General features: G+C 40.9%; 2 protein-coding genes across 5 annotated transcripts in view; both read left to right on the top strand.

Annotated features, from left to right (window-relative positions):
- The window catches only part of LOC139580189 (protein diaphanous homolog 2-like), a 643,765-nt gene that overhangs the window by 389,478 nt on the left and 230,584 nt on the right, over positions 1 to 23,703 (top strand). For all 4 annotated transcript variants that reach the window (XM_071408766.1, XM_071408767.1, XM_071408768.1 and 1 more), the window contains one exon: positions 20,621 to 20,750. In XM_071408766.1, coding sequence (XP_071264867.1) covers positions 20,621 to 20,750 — 130 coding nt within the window. The remainder of the gene's footprint in view (positions 1 to 20,620; positions 20,751 to 23,703) is intronic.
- LOC139580191 (uncharacterized) overlaps positions 1 to 23,703 on the top strand; it is a 222,460-nt gene that overhangs the window by 71,045 nt on the left and 127,712 nt on the right. The gene's annotated exons all lie outside the window — the stretch shown is intronic.

Here is a 23,703-nt window from a genome sequence, read left to right as displayed (position 1 = left end):
TGGCCTGTCCCCGAGGGCCCTCACAATGTTCTACAGGAGCACCATCGAGAGCATACTGTCGGGCTGCATCACAGCCTGGTACGGCAATGCCACTGCCGCGGACCACAATGCGCTACAGAGGGTGGTATGTTAAGCGGAGTGCACCATTGGGTGCACACTGCCTCCCCTCCAGGACACTAACAACACCAGGTGTCGCAGAAAGGCCAAGAAGTTCCTCAGGGACCCCAGCCACCCGAGCTGTCCCCGTTTTCCTAACTCAGACATGGGCAGCATAGGAGCAATTGACATTTATCCTTCCCCCACCCCAATGGATATTTATAATTTGTTAATATGTGACTGACCTGCTCATATTGGTATTTTTTTAATTTTTACATTGGTAAAAAGTAGACTCAGAGCTACAAAATGGTGTATCATATACTGCACTTTTGAGGAACAATGGGAAAGTAATTTTGTTTGAAAGTTAATAAACTTGTAAAATCACTTTTAAGAAAAGGGCCTTTGAATGTTTCGATATCTACTGGAGAGCTCTTTGTCTACACCCATTCAGCGTTGTTCACACCCTCTTAAGCCAGCCCACCCATCTCTTTAATGATTCACATTTGAGGTCATGTGCTAAACAGTGTAGTAAAGATTAAGACTAAAAGTGGTAGTAGACTACAATAAGGAAATGTATTATTTGGTAGCATTGCCTTTAAATTGTTTAACTTGGGTCAAATGTTTCAGGTAGCCTTCCACAAGCTTCCCACAATAAGTTGGGGGAATTTTGGCCCATTCCTCCTGACAGAGTCAGGTTTGTAGGCCTCCTCGCCCACACATTTTCTATGGGATTGAGGTCAGGGCTTTGTGATGGCCACTCCAATACCTTGACTTTGTTGTCCTTAAGCCATTTTTCCACAACTTTGGAAGTATGCTTGCGGTCATTGTCCATTTGGAAGACCCATTTGCGCCCAAGCTTTAACTTCCTGACTGATGTCTTGAGATGTTGCTTCAATATATCCACATAATTGTCCGCCTCATGATGCCATATATTTTGTTAATTGCACCAATCAAAGTGTGATGTGCAGCAAAGGACCACCACAATATTAGGCTGCCACCCCCGTGTTTCACGGTTGGGATGGTGTTCTTCGGCTTGCAAGCATCCCCCTTTTTCCTCCAAACATAATGATGGTAATTATGGCAAAACAGTTCTATTTTTGTTTAATCAGACCAGAGTACATTTCTGCAAAAGGTACGATCTTTGCAAATCTTACGATCTCTGCAGTCCGTAGTCTGGCTTTTTTATGGTGGTTTTGGAACTGTGGCTTCTTCCTTGCTGAGCCGCCTTTCAGGTTATGTCTATATAGGACTCGTTTTACTGTGGATATAGATCATTTTGTGTCTGTTTCCTCCAGCATTTTCACAAGGTCCTTTGCTGTTGTTCTGGTATTGATTTGCACTTTTCACACCAAATTTTGTTCATCTCTAGGAGACAGAACGTGCCTCCTTCCTGGGCGGTATGACGGCTGCTTGGTCCCATGGTGTTTATACTTGCATACTATTGTTTGTACAGATGCACATGGTACTTTCAGACATTTGGAAATTGTTCGCAAGGATGAACCAGACTTGTGGAGGTTAGGCTGATTTATTTAGATTTTCCCATGATGTCAAGCAAAGGGGCACTGAGTTTGAAGGTAGGCATTGAAATACATCCGCAGGTACACCTCCAATTCGCTTAAATGATGTAAATTAGCCTATCAGAAGCTTCTAAAGCCATGACATAATTTTCTGGAATTTTCCAAGCTGTTTAAAGGCGCAATCAACTTAGTGTATGTACACTTCTGACCCGCTGAAATTGTGATACAGTGAATTATAAGTGAAATAATCTGTATGTAAACAATTGTTGGAAAAATTACTTGTGTCATGGACAAAGTAGATGTCCTAACCGACTTGCCAAAACTATAGTTGTTAACAAGAAATGTGTGGAGTGGTTGAAAAACGAGTTTTAATGACTCCAACCGGTGTATGTAAACATCTGACTTCAAATGTATGTGGTGGACACTTGATAAGGTCACATGATATTGTTGTGGTATGTCACAAAATATTTTTACGACCACACAATTTTCATTTTCTATATCAATATTTTGCTAAGTGTTGCTAAGTGGTTGGGTCTCTACTTAATGTATAAATGGTACAGGCAAATGGTTACTTGCATAGTAGCAATATCAGAAATAGTTAGTGTCAATATAAATAAAATAATACTCTAACAATATCTATAACAATAGTGATAGACGGGGTGTTTACATGCATACAATCAGGGGTAAAGTGGCTGAGCAGCAGGATAAAAAAAATAAAAAGTTGCAGCAACATATGTGTGTTAGGAGAGAGTCATTGTAATAGAGGCACTGCAGGTAGTGCTGATGACTGGTCCGTCCAAACCACACATGAACAAGGGAAACTATATTCGGAGAGCTTGGTTCTGTCCTGCCCTTGACTTTGGTTCAGGGCATGTGATGGTCATTGCCCCTTCATCACTCCCTGATCTTCTCAAAAATATATGTTTGTCCAGCTGTGTTCAGTCCAGGTGGTGCTTGTACAGGCAGACCATCTATGGGAGGAAGGATGTCAGCGTTGCGAAGGATTGTCATAGCTAGCTAAAGTTAACCAAATAAATTCAATGATGGCTAGTTAGCTAGCTAACATTAGGCTATAACTAGCAATGCAAAATGGCATTCTGGGAAAATATCACTAACATTACACACACAGTTTGTACACTTAAATTAATCTACAATGTCTTCTTTAATTAAAATGTTTTTACCTAAATCAGTCTGATTCATTTTAAGGGCAGCAATGTTATTGAGAGTAGTAGCAACATATTTGCAGTTCTCACATTATATCTTTAAAAAAAACTGCAGTAGAAAGTATTATCTATGCATAACAAGCAGCTCATTTTATAGACACAAGATGCTTCACCGCAATACCAATCTTAAACTCATCTCTTGGCATGTCCAGCCCACTCTTTGTCTAAGCCAATCATGGTTAGCGGGAAGGTTCCTGGCTTTTTCTTTGGCTAAACCAACTAGGCTCATAATTTAACAACTTTATTTGTATTTACAGATGATATAAAAGTTTGTTATTAAGGCACCTGAAAGTTCACATGTTCGAGAAGGATTTTCTGCCAAAAAACTTATTTGGTAAAATATAATAAAATAAAGTTCAAATGGGTCTCCTGTGAAGTCGTGACTTGTGACATACGCCTAGTTTCCTGAATCGGGTCACATATGTATATATTATTATTATTATTATTTCAATTTCTATTGTTCTCTCTTTTTTTGTTTCACAGATCTCAAGAATTTCACTGTACCCTATAATTACATCTGCAACCCTGTACATGTGATTATTAAACCCTCTAATCTAATATCACCCTCATAGGAAGCAAACCGGTATATTGATTTACATTATATTTTTGTTGTTGTACATATGTGTCACATTGTTTAATCTTTTTTTACATTTTATTTAACTTTTATTTAACCAGTTAGGCCAGTTGAGAACACATTCTCATTTACAACTGTGACCTGGCCAAGAGAAAGCAAAGCAGTGCGACAAAAACAACAACATAGAGTTACACATGGGATAAACAAACATACAGTGAACAACACAATAGAAAAATATATGTACGGTGTGTACAAATGTAGAAGAGTAGGGAGGTAAGGCAATAAATAGGCCATAGAGGTGAAATAATTATAATTTAGCATTAACACTGGAGTGAGAGATGTGCAGATGATAATGTGCAAGTAGAGATACTGGGGTGCAAAGGACCAAAAAGATAAATAACAATATGGGGATTAGGTAGTTGGATTGGCCAATTACAGATTGGCTGTGTACAGGTACAGTGATCGGTAAGCTGCTCTGACAGCTGATGCTTGAAGTTAGAGAGGGAGATATAAGTCTCCAGCTTCACTGAGTTTAGCAATTAATTCCAGTCATTGGCAGCAGAGAACTGGAAGGAAAGGCGGCCAAAGTTGGTGTTGGCTTTGGGGATAACCAGTGAAGTATGCCTGCTGGTGCGCGTGCTACGGGTGGGTGTTGCTATGGTGACCAGTGAGCTGAGATAAGGCGGGGCTTTACCTAGCAAAGACTTATGGATGACCAGGAGCCAGTGGGTTTAGCGACAACTATTTAGCGAGGGCCAGCCAACGAGAGCATACAGGTCGCAGTAGTGGGTAGTATTTGGGGCTTTGCTGACAAAACGGATGGCATTGTAATATTGCTGAGTAGAGTGTTGGAGGCTATTTCGTATATGACATCACCAAAGTCAAGGATCGGTAGGATTGTCAGTTTTACGAGGGTATGTTTGGGCGCATGAATGAATGAGGCTTTGTTGCGAAATAGGAAGCCAATTCTAGATTTAATTTTGGATTGGAGATGCTTAATGTGAGTCTGGAAGGAGAGTTTACAGTTTAACCAGACACCTAGGTATTTGTAGTTGTCCACATATTCTAAGTCAGAACCGTCCAGAGTAGTGATGCTAGTCGGGCGGGCAGGTGGGTGCGGGCAGCAATCGGTTGAAGAGCATGCATTTAGTTTTACGAGCATTTAAAAGCAGTTGGAGGCAACGGAATAGTGTTGTATGGCATTGAAGCTCGTTTGGAGGTTTGTTAACACAGTGTCCAAAGAAGGGCCAGAAGTATACAAAATGGTGTTGTCTGCGTAGAGGTGGATCAGAGAATCACCAGCAGCAAGAGCACCATCATTGATATATACAGAGAAGAGAGTCGGCCCGAGAATTGAACCCTGTGGCACCCCCATAGAGACTGCCAGAGGTCCAGACAACAGGCCCTCCGATTTGACACACTGAACTATATCTGAGAAGTAGTTGGTGAACCAGGCGAGGCAGTCATTTGAGAAACCAAGGTTATTGAGTTTGCCGATAAGAATGTGGTGATTGACAGAATCGAAAGCCTTGGCCAGGTCGATGAAGACGACTGCACAGTACTGTCTTTTATCGATAGTGGTTATGATATCGTTTAGGACCTTGAGCGTGGCTGAGGTGTACCCATGACCAGCTCGGAAACCAGATTGCATAGTGGAGAAGGTATGGTGGGATACGAAATGGTCAGTGATCTGTTTGTTAACTCGGCTTTCGAAGATTTTAGAATGACAGGGCATGATGGATATAGGTCTGTAACAGTTTGGGTCTAGAGTGTCTCCCCCTTTGAAGAGGGGGATGACTGCGGCATCTTTCCAATATTTAGGGATCTCAGACAATACAAAAGAAAGGTTGAACAGGCTAGTAATAGTAGTTGCAATAATTTTGGCGGACACATTTGATAAATGAGAGGGTCCAGATTGTCTAGCCCAGCTGATTTGTAGGGATCCAGATTTTGCAACTCTTTCAGAACATCAGCTGTCTGGATTTGGGTGAAGGAGATGGGGGGGGCTTGGGCAAGTTGTTGCAGGGGGTGCAGCGCTGTTGGCCGCGGTAGGGGTAGCCAGGTGGAAAGCATGGCCAGCCGTAGAAAAATGCTTATTGAAATGATCGATTATCGTAGATGTATCGGTGGTGACAGTGTTTCCTAGCCTCAGTGCAGTGGGCAGCTGGGAGGAGGTGCTCTTATTCTCCATGGACTTTACAGTGTCCCAAAACATTTTGGAATTAGTGCTATAGGATGTACATTTCTGTTTGAAAAGCTAGCCTTAGCTTTCCTAACTGACTGTGTATATTGGTTCCTGACTTCCCTGGAAAGTTGCATATCACGGGGGCTATTCGATGCTAATGCAGAACGCCACAGGATGTTTTTGTACTGGTCAAGGGCAGTCATGAGGAAGTTATTCATTAGAATAACTTATTAATTTTCTTGTCTACTGCAGATGAATTGAGAAAGTTATGTCACTGTTCCTCACCTCCCTATGCTAATCAGCTTGCAATTAGGGCTCGTGGTGTACTGTATTTTATGATATGCCGGTGTTCTATAGCAGTATTTGAATTTTTGGTTTGTTAAATGGAATGTGCCGTGTGTAGCTTCCATTTTTATAGTTTACTTCGCTACTTGAGTCATCTCTCTCTCTCTCTCTCTTTCTCTCTTTCTCCCTCTCCCTCCATGCCGCTTTCAACAAAGACCTGGCCCCACCCCAGTCACTCAAGGAGTACATGTGTTGTTCCTTGACGACGAGACACATGTTTTCAGTCTGCATGGTCAATGTAGCATGTGCAACAATGTTGATGACAACAATGCTGTTTTCACTTTGGTTCTGTAAATGTAAATCCACTGGCGTTGTATAATCACACTATAAGTTTGTGTTTCTTACATCTACGAACAGCTAGTTTGTATTTTATTAGCAAGTTGTGCCAAAATCTTTTTAGCCACTAATGCTAATTGCTAGTCAGAGCAAATGTAATTAGCTATACAGCCTGGTAATACCAGTGATGGTGTAGACCAAATCAGTTTGTGGTTTGTGCAACATTATCTTCTAAATCAAAGAGGAATGTGTGAAGGATGAATATGTTAGCTACACGAAGTAGCTAAGAAAAAACATTCAGTGTAGCCGAAGAGTATAGGTCCCCTAGGAAACACGTGTAGGTCCCCTAGGTTCCTACCCTGTCACAATAACTCCTCCCTGACATGTTCATTCGTTGTCATGTCAAACAATACTGTATTCAAAGTGCCCACTGTTATATGTTAACTATAGAATGTGTATACTCATTCTATTTCCATGATTCCAACAGTTCACCCAAGTGTTTTGCTCTAAATCACAAGTCAAATTGCAATTGAGACATTTGATTAAAAATAAGGCCTATATTGTTTGCCCATATCATGCAGCCCTACGTGGCAGTGTGGGAATGATATCAAATGAGTGCAGTGGGATTGAACAGTATAAAACTATCAGAATGCAGAAAGACCCATTGAAATCACTTAGGATATATGTGTTGCCTCCCTAGGTTCACTCACTACTCATAAAGACAACTTTTATTATAAAAAAACATAAAATACTGTCAAATACCGTCATACTGTCAATTATAAAAATGTTGTAAATACCTTGATATGATATTTTGGCCATATCATCCAGCCCTACTTGCAGTTCTGTCAGATAAACTTTATGACTGCCAGAAACCACAGGGTTTCACCACTTAAAGTTAGTGAACTGCACTGTCCTCAATAGATGTCAGTGACTCTGTTGCTGTCACGCTCTGACCGTAGAGAGCTTTTTATGTCTCTATTTTGGTTTGGTCAGGGTGTGATTTGGGTGTGCATTCTATGTTCTTTTTTCTATGTTTTGTATTTCTTTCTTTTGGCCAGGTATGGTTCTCAATCAGGGACAGCTGACTATCGTTGTCTCTGATTGGGAACCATACTTAGGGAGTTTTTCCCCACCGATGCTTTGTGGGTAGTTATTTTCTGTTTTGTGTTTCTGCACTTGACAGGACTGTTTCAGTTTCGTTCATTCTCTTTGTTATTTTGTTATAGTGTTCAGTTTAAATAAAAAACATGAACACTTACCACGCTGCGCTTTGGTCCGATTATTCCTCATCCGACGACGACACCCGTTACACTTGCCTACTCCGCCCTAGCCCTGCAGCCTTGTGTTGGCCCAAGTTTAGAGTCAGGACATCTCTTTATATTGTTAACAGAAATGTAGAAAAATAAACAAGATGGCAGATATTCACAACACAGCAATGTGATGGGAGCTGGAATCCGCTATCTAGCTGAGAAGTTGTTGATTATTGTGCCCTTTCACACTACTGAGCAAAACTAAGCTGTACGGGGCTAGCCTACTTACCATAGTTGCTGGAACCGTGCTGGAAAGAACAATATGACAAAATATCTGAGCCAGCATAGTACAGTTTGGGTACTAGTTTGTGCTTTAGTTTGTACTTGCACTGCCATTGTTATTTCAGCAAATCACAAGCAGATGCATAACCATACGTATCGGTCAACAATAACCAATATACGTGTGAATTCACTGTATTATTTGTTGAGGCAGATGTTTGATTATGTAGAGTGCTGTTAGATTGTATAATTCACTGGGCCCAGACCTTGAACATTTTCTAGGAAATGTACTACTCTCTGGTTCCTAGTTAAGTAAGTTGTATTTTTTCACCTCATACTGCTGATCTGAGGTAGCAGATGAGAAGAGCACAGATGTGCGCTTGCATGTGGTAATGACAGTTTGGGGTATAACAATAAACCAATTAAAATGTGAAATGCATGACATTACATTGTGATTATCATATCTATGTGAGCAGATGATTGATCCTCGTCAAATGAAAAAGTGTTTTGTCTGTGTTGTGTGTGTGATTGCTGTGTGTGTACATCTGAGTGTTTGTGCTCACATTTGTGTACACGTGTGTGTGTGTGTGTATAATTGTTTGACTATGCTTGTGTGGGTTTGTGTGAGTGTTTGTGTCAGTGTTTGTGCTCACATTTCTGTGTGAGAGTGTGTGTGTGTGTTATGGAGGCATGGCTGACTGCAGCGTCTGTATGGTGAGGATATTGTCGGAATGTGCACACAGAGGTGGATTGCGCTAGTTAGCTCTCCCAGCATGCAGTTCCAGTAGCATGGCAATCACAGTGTGGAAGGAATATGGAGTTTCTTATGCACTGAAGTGGAGACGTTAGCACAAACACACACACACACACGCACGCACGCACGCACGCACGCACGCACGCACGCACGCACGCACGCACGCACGCACGCACGCACGCACGCACGCACGCACGCACGCACGCACGCACGCACGCACGCACGCACGCACGCACGCACGCACGCACACACACACACACACACACACACACACACACACACACACACACACACACACACACACACACACACACACACACACACACACACACACACACACACACACACACTTGGCTGGTTTCTTTCCAGACTCCTTGTACATGAGACAGTGCCAGCATCCTCCTTTATTTTATTTTCTAAAGACTGGTGCGTCCACGGTTTAGCAGGGGGGTCTCAGGTTTTTGCTACATTTTATACACAGCTGTGTTTTAATATAGGACTACATGCTGCTCCGTTAACATGATCCAGTGTGTGTGTACGGTATGTCATTCTCACAAACCACTGTGTGCCCAGGCTCTATGCTGGTACAGTAATATGACCGCATGATTTATCATTGGGCAATAGGCATCTGCTTAGCCAATTACCACCCACTGTGCCAACCCAGGGCATCTTGTTTGTGTGAGGGACAACTGTGGATAAGCCAGAGGAGAATCAGCATCGAGTTGGGGTGGCCATCATTCCAGAGACAGCAATAGGTAGAAGTACAGCATTTCACTAATGTATCAGGGGTATTTTATTACCTACATCCATGTAGAATTAGCCTATAAGATGTGAAATTACCACCAGCTCAACACTCATCTTTTTTTTTCTCCTTCCCTTGCTCATTTCACATTCACTTCTATGACCACTAGCCCCATTGTCATTAGCAACCCAGAGAGTCAGGCAGGCCATAATAACTGCCATTTAAATATGTTGTAGTTATGTAGAGGATACATATGCAGCGATACGCAACAACAAGGCCTCTATAAACTGTGTTTGTGGGTGTCTTGAGATGACAGCTACAATATAGGGGATAAGGGGAAAGGGGGATACCTAGTCAGTTGTACAACTGAACGCATTCAACTGAAATGTGTCTTATGCCTTAATCGACATCCATGTCATCGAGGGTGGGGGGACAGTGGGTTAAACGCCTTGCTCAGGGGTAGAACAACATATTTTATTGTACCTTGTCAGCCCGGGGATTCGATCCAGCAACCTTTTGGTTACTGGCCCAATGTTCATATCTGCCAGGCTACCTGCCGGTTTTGATGGACATAATATGCTGTCCAAGCTATTCAAATATGTCCCTCGAGGCTAGTTACTCTTCTGGTTTTCATCATTTTCAGGAACAGATTTAGACCTGGGATACCAGGTGAGTGCAATTAATTACCAGAAAACAAATAGCAAAAATGTTTAGCCCCTCCAGGACCTAATTGCATAGCCCTGTAATGTTGATTATTTCTATTGTTTGACAGTGAATTACTGACCCAAGACACCGACAAACCATGACAGTCCCTAAAATATATTGTAGTATAACCATTATTTTTTACGAGGTATTGTCATATATATATTTGCCTCATGCATCTACAGAAGGATCTATATCCAACGCAATGGAAACAAAGGGCAATCAACATGTAGGTCTTACCTCTTCTTTCCACCACTACATGTTCTCATATTTATATAATGAACTGTATATAATGTAACCCAGTATAATGTAATGAAATGTTGTTATCTATAGGGGTTAATATTTGTAATTCTGAATGAAACTAGATAGCTCTTGCTGAGAGTAATGTCAAGACTTGTCTTCTCATCTGTAGACACCAGATCTGCGGGAGTGTTCATGATAACTCAAGCTAGAGGCTTGGCAAGTGTGTTTGCTGACAAGGCTCTTTCATTTTCAGAATGTTCTGTTTGGGTTCTTAAGGAAAGTAGTATTTTGAATTTACTTCAGAAAAACAGAGTCTACTAAACGTATAAGACATTATTTGCTGTTCAAAGCCCTGGCCGATACAAAGCCCTAAGTTGTTCTGGTGGTGATAGCTGTGAACTAGCTGATACAAAGCCCTAAGTTTTTCTGGTGGTGATAGCTGTGACCTAGCTGATGCAAAGCCCTAAGTTTTTCTGGTGGTGATAGCTGTGACCTAGCTGATGCAAAGCCCTAAGTTGTTCTGGTGGTGATACCTGTGGAAACCAGAGAAGACAGGCTTGCACTAAACCTGCCGAGGTCGTCAGTGCAGACCTGACTTTTTATGGAAATAGCGAAAGCATTTAAAGTGTGTTATCTTTACACCTGTGTTGTTGCTTACTCTGTGTGTGTGTGTGTGTGTGTGTGTGTGTGTGTGTGTGTGTGTGTGTGTGTGTGTGTGTGTGTGTGTGTGTGTGTGTGTGTGTGTGTGTGTGTGTGTGTGTGTGTGTGTGTGTGTGTGTGTGTGTGTGTGTGTGTGTGTGTGTGTGTGTGTGTGTGTGTGTGTGTGTGCTTAGACAGTGAATGGTAAACAACCCAGTGGCTGAGTGTGGGGTGCAGCAGAACATAATTATGTTTAAATATAGAGAACACCATTAGGATTCGGGTAATGCTACGTTCCCCCACCACCAAGTGGTCGGTATTGTTTTCATGTCTGTACTGGTGCGTTCCTGATGCCTTCCATAATATAGGGAATTATTTAAATATTACATCAATCCACCCCTCCCGGCTTTTTTCCCCTGGTAACAATTGCATTATAATTCTACGGAACGTTCCTTTCACTCTCAAAAGGATACAAAGGCCTCATCCACACTGAATACTTTATTGATCAGAGCCCTTTAAATAGCTAATTATCTGTCTGTGATGTGCTAAGATTAATATGAGGCCATTGTTTAGCATAGCACCATGGTAGATGATTCCCCTCACCGTGCATGTTGTTCCAAGTAATTCTTGATCATTAGAGCTAGTAGGGACCAAGACGAGGGGACCGTCTGTCTGTCAACCTAAGCAAACTGGAAAAAGAGAAAAACCAAGAGAAAAGAAGTAAAGATAAGTTAAGAGAACTGAAGAGAAGAGAGGGATGGTGTAACAGGGAGAAAAGAGTGTTTTAACAGGATGTGTCTGAATAAGAAGTATATTTCACTCTTAGCAAGCGTTAAATTGGGGCTGGTGGGGTTAATGTGCTGCTTTATACAGCGATTAGAAGCCAATGTGTGATGAAAGGAAGTGTGCTGACGGTGATGCTCATCATGATGCTTCTATGGCTATCGGAGCAGAAGCATAGTGGCCTGTTGCATTAACACTCATTACCATTAGACTATCAGTGGCAATGTGTATGCCCTTTCATCACGGCCCGATGCGTCAGAATGCGAACTGAACCACATGGTTGGTCTGTTGTAATCATGTAATTGTTTCTGTCCTGGAGCGTGGTCAATTGTATTATGTGTAATCGACTCGGCTCACACTCCCTTTGCCATCTTGCCCCTGACAGTGGCAGGGGGTGGGAATGTTGCCAATGACTTTGATTGGTTTTCCAACAGCCCTATTCTACATATTCTGCTGTTTAGTCCTAAAATGGGCACCATATTCCATTTTGTTGTGATTATGAGGAATCAAGAAAGTACATTGTCAATGATGAGTCCAATTGATAATGTTACCCAGATCTGCATGCTCACACCCCCATCCCTAGTGCCTGCATATAAAATGCCACTGTTAGACATTGCAGCTCTGTTTCTAGCTCCTACACTACCGTTCAAAAGTTTGGGGTCACTTAGAAATATTTCTTTTGCAAAAATCTCTAAAAATTGCATCTTTTTTATGGAATATCTGCATAGGCGTACAGAGGCCCATTATCAGCAACCATCACTCCTGTGTTCCAATGGCATGTTGTGTTAGCTAATCCAAGTTTATCATTTTAAAAAGCTAATTGATCATTTGGAAAACCCTTTTGCAAATATGTTAATTGAGCTGAAAAACTATAAAACTGGCCTTCTTTAGACTAGTTGAGTATCTGGAGCATCAACATTTGTGGGTTCGATTACAGGCTCAAAATGGCCAGAAATTAAAAAAAAAAAATCTGAAACTCGTCAGTCTATTCTTGTTCTGAGAAATGAAGGCTATTCCATGTGAGAAATTGCCAAGAAACTGATGATCTCGTACTACGCTGTGTACTACTCCCTTCACAGAACAGCGCAAACTGGCGCTAACCAAATTAGAAAGAGGAGTGGGAGGCCCCGGTGCACAACTGAGCAAGAGGAAAAGTACATTAGAGTGTCTAGTTTGAGAAAAATACACCTCACAAGTCCTCAACTGGCAGCTTCATTACATAGTACCCACAAAACACCAGTCTCAATGTCAACAGTGAAGAGGCGACTCCGGGATGCTTGCCTTCTGGCAGAGTTGCAAAAAAAAAACATATCTCAGACTGGCCAATAATAATAAAAGATTAAGATGGGCAAAATAACACAGACACTGGATAGAGGAACTCTCCCTAGAATGCTAGCATCCCGGAGTCACCTCTTCACTGTTGACATTAAGACTTGTGTTTTTTAAATATATTTTTTAAATTTATTTTATTATTTTTTCCCTTACATTATTAGCCTAGAAAGTGTTTTGTGTTATTACATACATCCAGAAATAACTTTTGGATATCAGAGTGGCAGTAACTCACCAGCATTCTGACGACTTTCCTGAATTGAATCCTTTGTTCGTACCCCCCAGTGCAATTTAACTTCTCAGAGGCTGCTCCATGACGCCTCCGGCGGAGAAAATGTATTCGGAGTTGTCACGCCCTGACCTTAGAGAGCCCTTTTATTTCTCTATTTGGTTAGGTCGGGGTATGATTTGGGTGGGCATTCTAGTTTTTCTATTTCTTTGTTGACCGGGTATGGTTCCCAATCAGAGGCAGCTGTCTATCGCTGTCTATCATACTTAGGCAGCCTTTTCCACCTTTAGTTAGTGGGATCTTGTTTTTGGTTAGTTGCTGTGTTAGCGCTACAAAACTTTCCGTGTCATTTATTCTTTCTTGTTTTTGATGTTCATTTAATAAATTGATGATGTACGCCTACCACGCTGCTCCTTGGTCCAATCCATCTCTAAACGAACGTGACAGGAGTGGACTTCTAGTCTGACTCAGGTGGCGTGCACACCATCCATCGCTTCCAAGTATATTACTCGCTAATGTTCAGTCCCTGGACAATAAATTAGACAAGCTCAGGGCGAGGATCTCCTTCCAGAGAGACATCAGGGACTGTAACATATTCTTTTTCACAGAATCATGGCTCTCTCCAGATATATTGTCCCCATCCATACAGACTGGGATATCTTCCGGGTTGCCTCTAAGAATAACATTGATGTATAAACTGATACGGTAACTGAGTTCATCATGAAGTGTATAGGGGATGTTGTTTCCACTGTGACTATTAAAACCTACACAAACCAAAAACTGTGGAAAGAGATGGCATTCTTGTGAAACTGAAAGTGTGAACCACAACTTTTAACCACGGCAAGGTGACTGGGAATATGGTGGATTACAAACAGTGCAGGTATGCCCTCCATAAGGGAATCAAACAGGCAAAACGTCAGTGCAGATACAAAATGGAGTCAGAATTCAACGGCTCAGACACGAGATATATGTAGCAGGGTCTACAGACAATCACAGACTACAAAGCGAAAACCAGCCACGTTGCGGACACAGACATCTTGCTTCCAGACAAGCTAAACACTTTCTTCGCCCGCTTTGAGGATAACACAGTGCCACCGACGTGGCCCGCTACCAAGGACTGTGGGCTCTCGTTCTCCGTTGCCGAAGTGAGCAAGACGTTTAAGCATGTTAACCCTCGCAAGGCCCAGACGGCATCCCTAGCCACGTCCTCAGAGCATGCACATACCAGCTGGCTGGAGTGTTTATAGACATATTCAATATCTCCCTATCCCTTTCTGCTGTCCACCATTGTTCCTGTACCCAAGAAATCAATGGTAACTGAACTAAATGACTATTGCCCCGTAGCACTCACTTCTGTCTTCATGAAGTGCTTTGAGGGGCTAGTGTAGGATAATATCACCTCCACCTTACCTGACACCCTAGACCCACTTCAATGTGTACACCGCCCCAATAGATCCACAGACGATGCAATTGCCATCGCACTGCACACTGCCCTATCCCATCTGGACAAGAGGATAACCTTTGTTAGAATGCTGTTCATTGACTATAGCTCAGCCTTCAACAACATTGTACCCTCCAAGCTCATTGTTAAGCTCAGGACCCTGGGTCTGAACCCCACCCTCTGCAACTACGTCCTGGACTTCCTGAAGGGCCGCCCCCAGGTGGTGAAGGTAGGAAATAACACCTCCACTTCTCTGATCCTCAACACAGGGGCCCCCAAAAGGGTGCGTGCTCAGCCTCCTCCTGTACTCCCTGTTCACCCATGACTGCATGGCCATGCACACATCCAACTCAATCATCAAGTTTGCAGACGACACAACAATGATGAGACAGCCTACAGGGAGGAGGTGAGGGCCTTGGCGGAGTGATGCCCGGAAAATAACCTGCCCTTCAACGTAAAAAACTAAACAAAAGTGCTGATCTTGGACTTTGTCATCAAGGCAATGGGTGGCTACTTTGAAGAATCTAAAATATCTTTCGATTTTTGGTTACTACATGATTCCGTATGTGTTATTTCATAGTTTTGATGTCTTCCCTATTATTCTACAATGAAGAAAATTGTAAAATCAAAGAAAAACCCTTGAATGAGTATGTGTGTCAAAACTATTGACTGGTACTGTATATATGTGATGGGATGTATAGAGATTATGGACAGTTTGTGGACATACTATTTAGTATATCTGTAGACCATGTAGGATAGAATAGTATACAGTTTAAGTCGGAAGTTTACATACACTTAGGTTGGAGTCATTAACACTTGTTTTTCAACCACTCCACACATTTCTTGTTCACAAACTATAGTTTTGGCAAGTCGATTAGGACATCTACTTTGTGCATGACACAAGTAATTTTTTCTAAAATAGTTTACAGACAGATTATTTAACTTAAAATTCACTGTATCACAATTCCAGTGGGTCAGACGTTTACATACACTAAGTTGACTGTGCCTTTAAACAGCTTGGAAAATTCCAGAAAATGATGTCATGGCTTTAGAAGCTTCTGATAGGGTAATTGACATAATTTGAGTCAATTGGAGGTGTACCTGTGGATGTATTTCAAGGTCTAGCTTCAAACTCAGTGCCTCTTTGCTTGACATCATGGGAAAATCAAAGGAAATCAGCCAAGACCTCAGAAAAACAATTGTAGACCTCCACAAGTCTGGTTCATCCTTGGGAGCAATTTCCAAATGTCTGAAGGTACCACGTTCATCTGTACAATACACTAATTGAGTGTATTTAAACTTCTGACCCGCTGGAAATGAAAGAAATAAAAGCTGAAATAAATCATTTTCCATACTATTATTCTAACATTTCACATTCTTAAAATAAAGTGGTGATCCTAACTGACCTAAGACAGGGATATTTTATTAGGATGAAATGTCAGGAATTGTGAAAAACTGAGTTTAAATGTATTTGGCTTAGGTGTATGTAAACTTCCGACTTCAAATGTATGCTCCAACTTTCCCTCCATCTTGTGCCAACATCACTTCTTTTTAAGTTTTGGTTCCAATAGTTTATATTGTTTTCTAAGAGATTGTCAGTTGGATAGGCTCTCTGCAAGGTTTTGTATATCTTCCCTACCATATGAACATCCTTTTCTGACTCAAATAAGACTCCATCAAGGTTTCTCTGATGTCCAAAACTTTATACATTTTAGGACAACACAGAAGAGAAAACATAAATTGGAATGAGAATGGATTTACTCTCTCATATGATCATGTGGTTTCCTGTTGTTTTAGTCAACCACTGGCTACCCCACACATCAATTTAATGTAACCCTTTTGTAGCAATACAATCTCAATTATTAAACATTTGTTCCCAGGGAGGTCTGCCAGAATCTTGAGAGTTTGGCATGGCTCTTCGTAAGAAGGTTAATACTGTATCACAGCTGCTGCAGTTGCCGCTGCACTGGTGGTTTGAATTTGCTGTGCCTTTCTGGGCTGACCTTGGGGATATGGAAACCTTCTTTTTTTTTTTATATTATGTTTAAAAAAAGGATATCTCCCTCTCTCTTCTCCCCCCTCAAACCAGCCATCCTGAAGTCAAGTCTTGACAGAAAACAATCTGTTTGAGCCGTCGAGGGCGAGAGGGGTAAGCCATCCCCGGTGCCCCTACCTAAAGCACCCCTCCAGACCCTACTTTCTCCCTCCTATCTCCATGAGGGAGGGAGTGATGCGGGGGAAAAATGAGTTAGGGAGTTATTCAGTCTGCTCAACTACCTCTCTGGGGTGTTACACATTTAGAGCTGAATAGATGTTTCCTGTTGTACTATACCGCAACGTTATCTATTTTCAATTCATTTTCAACGTTTTGTGCCCGAGATTCGTGAAAGGGTTATCTACGATTGCACTTTTGGCCTTTTTGACACCTTCGTGCTGGGAAACGTGGAGCAACTAAGTATTTTTAGGAGTGGTTGACACATGGGTCCAATGTTATGAACAGCTGTAATTAAAATTAAACTTGCCTTTGAAGTAAATAAGTAAAAAGGGTCAACTATGTAACCTGTTTTCCAGCAGCAAAATAAAACAAGTTTTTGGGGTTGTTAAAACACACACCTTGCAGTGCTGCGCTGACATGTGGATGCATGATTCAATGCTGCTCAGATGCAGCCTGACAGAACTTCCTCAGTGGGTAACTCCCCAACCCCTCCTCCCCAGTCCTGCTGAAATATGTATATTTACAGTACACATACATTGTAGTATATTCATGGGTAAATACTGTGGTATGATCCAGTAAGATTCGGTAACATTTTACAAACCATAAGTAATTTACCTTAAACATTTTACTTTTGTTACCCTAATGTAACTACACAAAAATAACTGTAGAACCAACACTGTGTTTGTAGGTAGTTACATAGTAATAGCTTTATTCACCAATTTATTTTCCATTATATTTGTGAATGGCCAAAGGAACTGAAATCTAGCTAAACAGCAGCGCAGTGCATCTGACCTAGCCTGTCATGAGTGACATTCTTTATTTTGAAGTGCCGACCCCCAAGTGCCGACCCACACTTCAGAAAGTATTCATACCCCTTGACTTATTCTACATGTTGTTGTGTTACAGCCTGAATAAAAAAATTATTAAATCATAATTTTTTTCCTCACCCATATACACATACATGTTTTTAGAGATTTTTGCAAATGTATTGAAAATGACATACAAAAATGTATAATTTACTTAAGTATTCACACCCTTGAGTCAATACATTTTCAAATCACCTCTGGCAGCGATTACAGCTGTGAGTCTCCCTAAGAGATTTGCCTGCCTTGATTGTAGAACATTTGTAGATTCTTTTTTAAATGATTTAAGCTCTGTCAAATTGGTTGTTGAACATTGCTAGACAACCATTTTTCAGTCTTGCCATAGATGTTCAAGCAGATTTTAGTCAAAAGCTGTAACTCTGCCACTCCGGAATATCCACTGTCTTCTTGGTAAGATTTGGTCTTGTGTTTTAGGTTATTGTCCTTTGTCTGGTGGAAAGCATACTGAACTAGGTTTTCCTCTAGGATTTTGCCTGTCCTTTGTTCTATTCTATTTCATTTGTATCCTGAAAAACTCCCCAGTCCCTAAATATTACAAGTACACATGATGCAGCCACCACTATGCTTGAAAATATGGAGAGTGGTACTCAGTAATGTATTGCATTGGATTTTCCCCAAACATAACACTTTGTATTCATGAAAACAAGTTAATTGCTTTTCCACATATTTGCAGTATTACTTTCAAATCCAATTGTATTAGTCACATACACATATTTAGCAGATGATTGTGCGGGTATAGTGAAATGCTTGTGTTCCTAGCTCCTACAGTGCAGTAATATCTAACAATTCACAACAATACAAACACATATCTAAAAGTAAAATTATGAAATTAAGAAATACAGTACCAGTTAAAAGATTGAACACTCATTGAACTACTCATTCCAGGGTTTTTCTGAATTTTTTATTATTTTCTACATTATAGAATAATAGTGAAGACATCACATTTACGAAATAACACATATGGAATCATGTAGTAACCAAAAAAGTGTTAAACAAATCTAAATATATGTTGTGTGAGATTATTTTTTGATTTCTACATGATTCCATGTGTTTTTGCATAGGTTTCATGTGTTCACTATTATTCTACACTGTAGGAAATAGTTAAAAATAAACAAAAACCCTTGAATGAGTAGATGTGTCCAGACTTTTGACTGGTACTGTATATAAATATTAGGATGCTGTTGCGCCTTCTTCACCACGATGTCTGTGTGGGTGGACCATTTCAGTTTGTCCGTGATGTGTACAACTGTCCCGTCCATGTGGATAGGGGGGTGCTCCCTCTGCTGTTTCCGGAAGTCCACGATATTTCCTGCTGTATGTAATAACACAAAAAATAAAGGTTCTAGGCTAATAATGTAAGAAATAACACACAAAAAAATGAAATACTGCAAAGTTGCTTAGGAGCTAGAAGCAGAGTCGCCATGTACGTCGGCGCCATCTTCTTCTTTAGTGCTATGTTGCAAACAGGATGCATGTTTTGGAGTATTTTTATTCTCTACGGGCTTCCTTCTTTTAACTATGTAAAATAGGTTAGTATTGTGAACATATTTAAGCTTGCCATAACAAAGGGGTTGAATACGTATTGACTCAATACATTTCAACTAATTCATTTTTCTTAATTTGTATTAATTTCTTAAAACATATTTGCACTTTGACGTTATGGGGTATTGTGTGTAGTAGGCCAGTGATACAAAATCTAAATTGAAACCGTTTAAAATGCAGGCTGTAACACAACAGAATGTGGAACAAGTCAAGGGGTGTGAATACTTTTTGATGGCACTGAAAAAAAGCCTATGTGAAAAATAAAACCAAGCGAGAAAATGCATATATGCATCAATGAGTCAATTGCTCTAAAATTTGACAGGGTTTTAAGAGAGGAAGAGGGGAGGAAAGGGATTTGGCTTGCCCCTGCTCTCCAGCACAAATATATCATTGAAAGGTCATGCAGAATCTCTGAAAAACGTGTGCAGTTGTCCACAATGGAAAATATGCTCCTGGCAGTCGCTGTACTGGCCTTTTTCTCTCCAATTGTATTAATCTAGTCTAGCACATTCTATTCTCTTTTCCTTTCTCCAACCTTTTATATTTTTTTATTCAGATGTGCTGTTTGATATGTTGTGTGTTTTACTGTGTGTATTAATCATTTGTGTTTGTATTCAAGTCTACTTAATGCATTGGCATATCGGCCCTTGTGCTCTCTTGCAGATGCATAGTTCTCAGAATGCCTCTCAGCCCATCTTATCTCTAGATATGTATGTGACCTTCACTAACAAACTGTACTATATAGGCCCTCTTTATATGCCTCTGTCATATGGTAAAAGCAAAGTAGGCCAAAGGTGGTTCCTGAAAGACTGAAATAAAGCGAGCTGAAAGCATACATGCATACGCCCTCCTGCCCAGACAACTCTCTGTATGTTTATGTTGGTTGTTTCATGCAGATCCTTTGTTGTCGTGGCCTTTTCTACAGATGTGGGTTCTTATTTTGATCACCTTGTTGAAGGAAAACATGTAAAACTTGCAGTGTATTTGAGGTTTAAAAAGGCTTCTGAAGTTTGTAATTTCCACTTTGAAATGTCAGACTTGATTTATCAACCCTTAGAAAAATGTACATGAACTAAAATGCACATAATAATTCACATTTCCTGTTGCTATAGGATTACTTTCCTGCTGTAGCAAGCTGGCTGAAATTAAGATTCTACATCTGTAACGTTCTAAGAACATTCTATGGTCCTGTGTGGCTCAGTTGGTAAGAGCATGGCGATAGCAGCGCCAGGGTCGTGAGTTGGAGGTCAAATGTACTACAATGTATGCACTCACTGTTGTCAGTCACGTTTGGATAAAAGCTTTTGCTATATGCATATATTATAAGAACAACTAATGCTGTGACTCACCCATGACTTCACCTCTCTCTCAGCTTCGAGACACTAAGTCGTCCGACCAAAACACAACCCTGCTTCACTTCCTGGCCGAAAAGTGTGAAGAGAAGTACCCGGAGATCCTGAGGTTCCCTGAAGAGCTGGAACACGTGGAGAGTGCTAGCAGAGGTAAGCCAGTCCGTCCTCTTTAAATAATGGACACTGCATCACTGGTTGAACCATAATGCTACGCAGACAACCTTAGACAGTAGTTTCTATTCTTATGTGAGAGATAGATGTACAGTACAATATACTGCAAAGTCAGAGAGTAATAAATACGTGTTGTCATACTCGCATATCGCAATAGCAAAATGCTCTAATTGGACCTGGCAAGACAGTAAGCTATAGTTTCAACAAACAAGATATATTCCACCCGGCAATTTATGCCTCTTGAAATTGTACCATCTCACAGGAAAGCACAACATATTTCAGACAAAATACAATTTACTCCACAGCTGCAATCATTCTAGGTGTTAGCAGTCACCTTTACCAATTTACTGCCATGTTTCATTTCCTGATCTTCTTGTTTTGACCCCTCTGCATTGTGTTTTGTCGGTAACCATTATAAATCCCTCAACAAGGCCCAAATAGTATAGCTCTGTGTCTTCCTTGGCTCCATTTCAATTAAGAAAGATGTTGATTACAATTATGATGTTATTTGCTTGTTTTCATCAAAGTATTTTCTTCACCTTCTTCCCCCACCGGTATCCTCACTCTTTAAACACTATAAACCCAGTTAAATCAAAGTGTAAATGGCCAATGGGATTGTCTTTGTCTCTGCATTATCACAATGACACAAAGTTATGACTTGTTTTCAGAGTGCTTGTTTCGGAAGCTAGTTTCATTGCGTGACCTTGGGATATTTGCCTTGCGGCTGCCTTTTCTTCACCAGCAGCTCCCGGATCCCACACTGCATGGTTTACAAGGGGGTGACAAATCCTTTATTGGTTTTCTCCAATGGCTTAAACCAGGAGGCTCCGAGGCGTTTTACAACTTGATTTAGACCCGCCCATGTTTTATAGAGTGACCCGAGAGATTAGGCCCAACAAGGTTAAGATACTTTAATTAGGCCTGTTGGATCAGATGGAACAACAATTCCTAATGGCCAGAGAGCCGCTCTTAATCCTTGTGCTATGTATAAAACGGGAATATTCTTCCGCTCAGGAAGAGCGCCCCCTGCAGATTCAATATGGATGATATCTGGCAGCAGTTTCAGTGGTCGATGGGAGGACTTCAATGGAGCACAATGGACTCGTATACATTTTGAGATGACCACCAAGAAAGGTTACCACACCGGATCAGAGGTGACAAGACAGAACGAGTGGCTTTAATGCACTACACATTCTTGTCTTTATCTGCCATTGTGGATTGGCTTTGAGAATAAGAGAACATGGCTGTGATTTGTGGTGTGGAAGTGGCGTCTTTACAGCTCAAGTGGCATAATTACCTCGAGAGTAAACATGCTTCGTTGTTCACACATTTGAATTATGGTGTTTACCTGACATGTATTTGTATTTATTTTACCTTTATTTAACGAGGCAAGTCAGTGAAGAATACATTCTTATTTTCAATGACGGCCTAGGAACAGTGGGTTAACTGTCTTGTTCATGGGCAGAACGACAGATTTTTACCTTGTCAGCTCAGGGATTCGATCTTGCAACCTTCCGATTACTAGTCTCAACGCTTTAACCTGTGTGTTCCCTCCTGTCACCTAAGTGTTTGCTGTCTCATTGTGTCTGGGAATAGACTTGTTTCTCTGACCATGCTGTCATTTCACCTGTCAATAAACTAATTATGCGCTAATTCCATTCGCAAGTATTCAATGGGGAAACCCCAGATGCCTATTTACTTTGTTAGTTACCTAATTGGTTATTTAATCTAATTCCCATTAATTATGTGCTCGACTGAGGCAGCGAGGCAGCCATTGTTAAAGTGGACCAGACCCAGTCTTTATTATGGATATAGATGGATGAGTGTACGGCTCAAACTGTGAACTTGTATCAACTCATTCAATTCATTTCAGGGACAATCAATTATTGTACATGCTTGTTAGTTCAATTGGGTGAGACTAATAAGCTGACTCAATTCATTATGGCAAACACCATTGGAAAACACAGACATGACACTAAAGAGAAGGCTGTAGAGGATATAAAGCCTTTTACTTCACAGTGCTTTCCGTGGTGCCTGTATGTTATTTATATGTTAATTAACACAGAACTTATATACACAATACAATAACTTTATTGTCCATGGACATTTTCATTTTCTCTTGAGGTTAGAAAATAATTGGGGTAAAACCCGGAAAACTAGCCCTTTAAGAGCATATGATTCCTTAGGGAGAGAGGCAGAAATAATGAGATTGGGAAAGATATTTTGTTTTTATCTCATGCCTATTTGTCAGCAGACAGCATTGGTTTGAATCCTGAAGTGCTGCTTTTTTGGGGGGGATCCTTGGGACGTCCAACTCTGACACCACCCCATTAAAGTTGAAATTTAAAATGGTTAAGGTAAGAGTTAGGATTAGGGTAGGGACATCCCAAGGGATCCCTGATAGCACTAACCTTGACAGAAGTGCCCTTTCACAGGTGCAAAAGTAATTTGATGATTGAGTTACCCACTCCAACAAGAAACAGAACTCTGTGATCAATGTTTTAAATGACACAAGGGGGAGCGTCAGCGCTCATGTTGTTTTCTGTGATTTTAAGGGTAGTTTGAGCTGCCGGAGAGGAGAGAAACAAAGAAGCTCAAATCTCAGCTGCCTAGCCTCACTAAAACTAATTTAATCAGAGAACACTTTGAGGCTGGAACACAAAGGGAGCTTGGCGATGGCTGGGCCATGTGTTGGCTTGATACCAGTCTGGAGGAGCTTTTATACTTGTGTAGAACGAGGCCCAGCTGAATAATTTACTGACTATCTTCCAGATCCTTTACAAGGCTTTTTGGTCTCCTGTCAGGTAAATTGGTATTAGAACATGGTAAAACGTTGTTTAGTTCGCCCTAACCCGAGCTACAGTATATCTAGTCATCTCTCATTCTCCTCTCTTTTTTGCATCTCTCATTCTCACTCTCTTTAATCACTACA

The sequence above is a fragment of the Salvelinus alpinus genome, chromosome 7 (assembly GCF_045679555.1).
Source record: "Salvelinus alpinus chromosome 7, SLU_Salpinus.1, whole genome shotgun sequence".
Classification (NCBI taxonomy): domain Eukaryota; kingdom Metazoa; phylum Chordata; class Actinopteri; order Salmoniformes; family Salmonidae; genus Salvelinus; species Salvelinus alpinus.
This window is presented reverse-complemented; position numbering and strand designations above follow the sequence as displayed.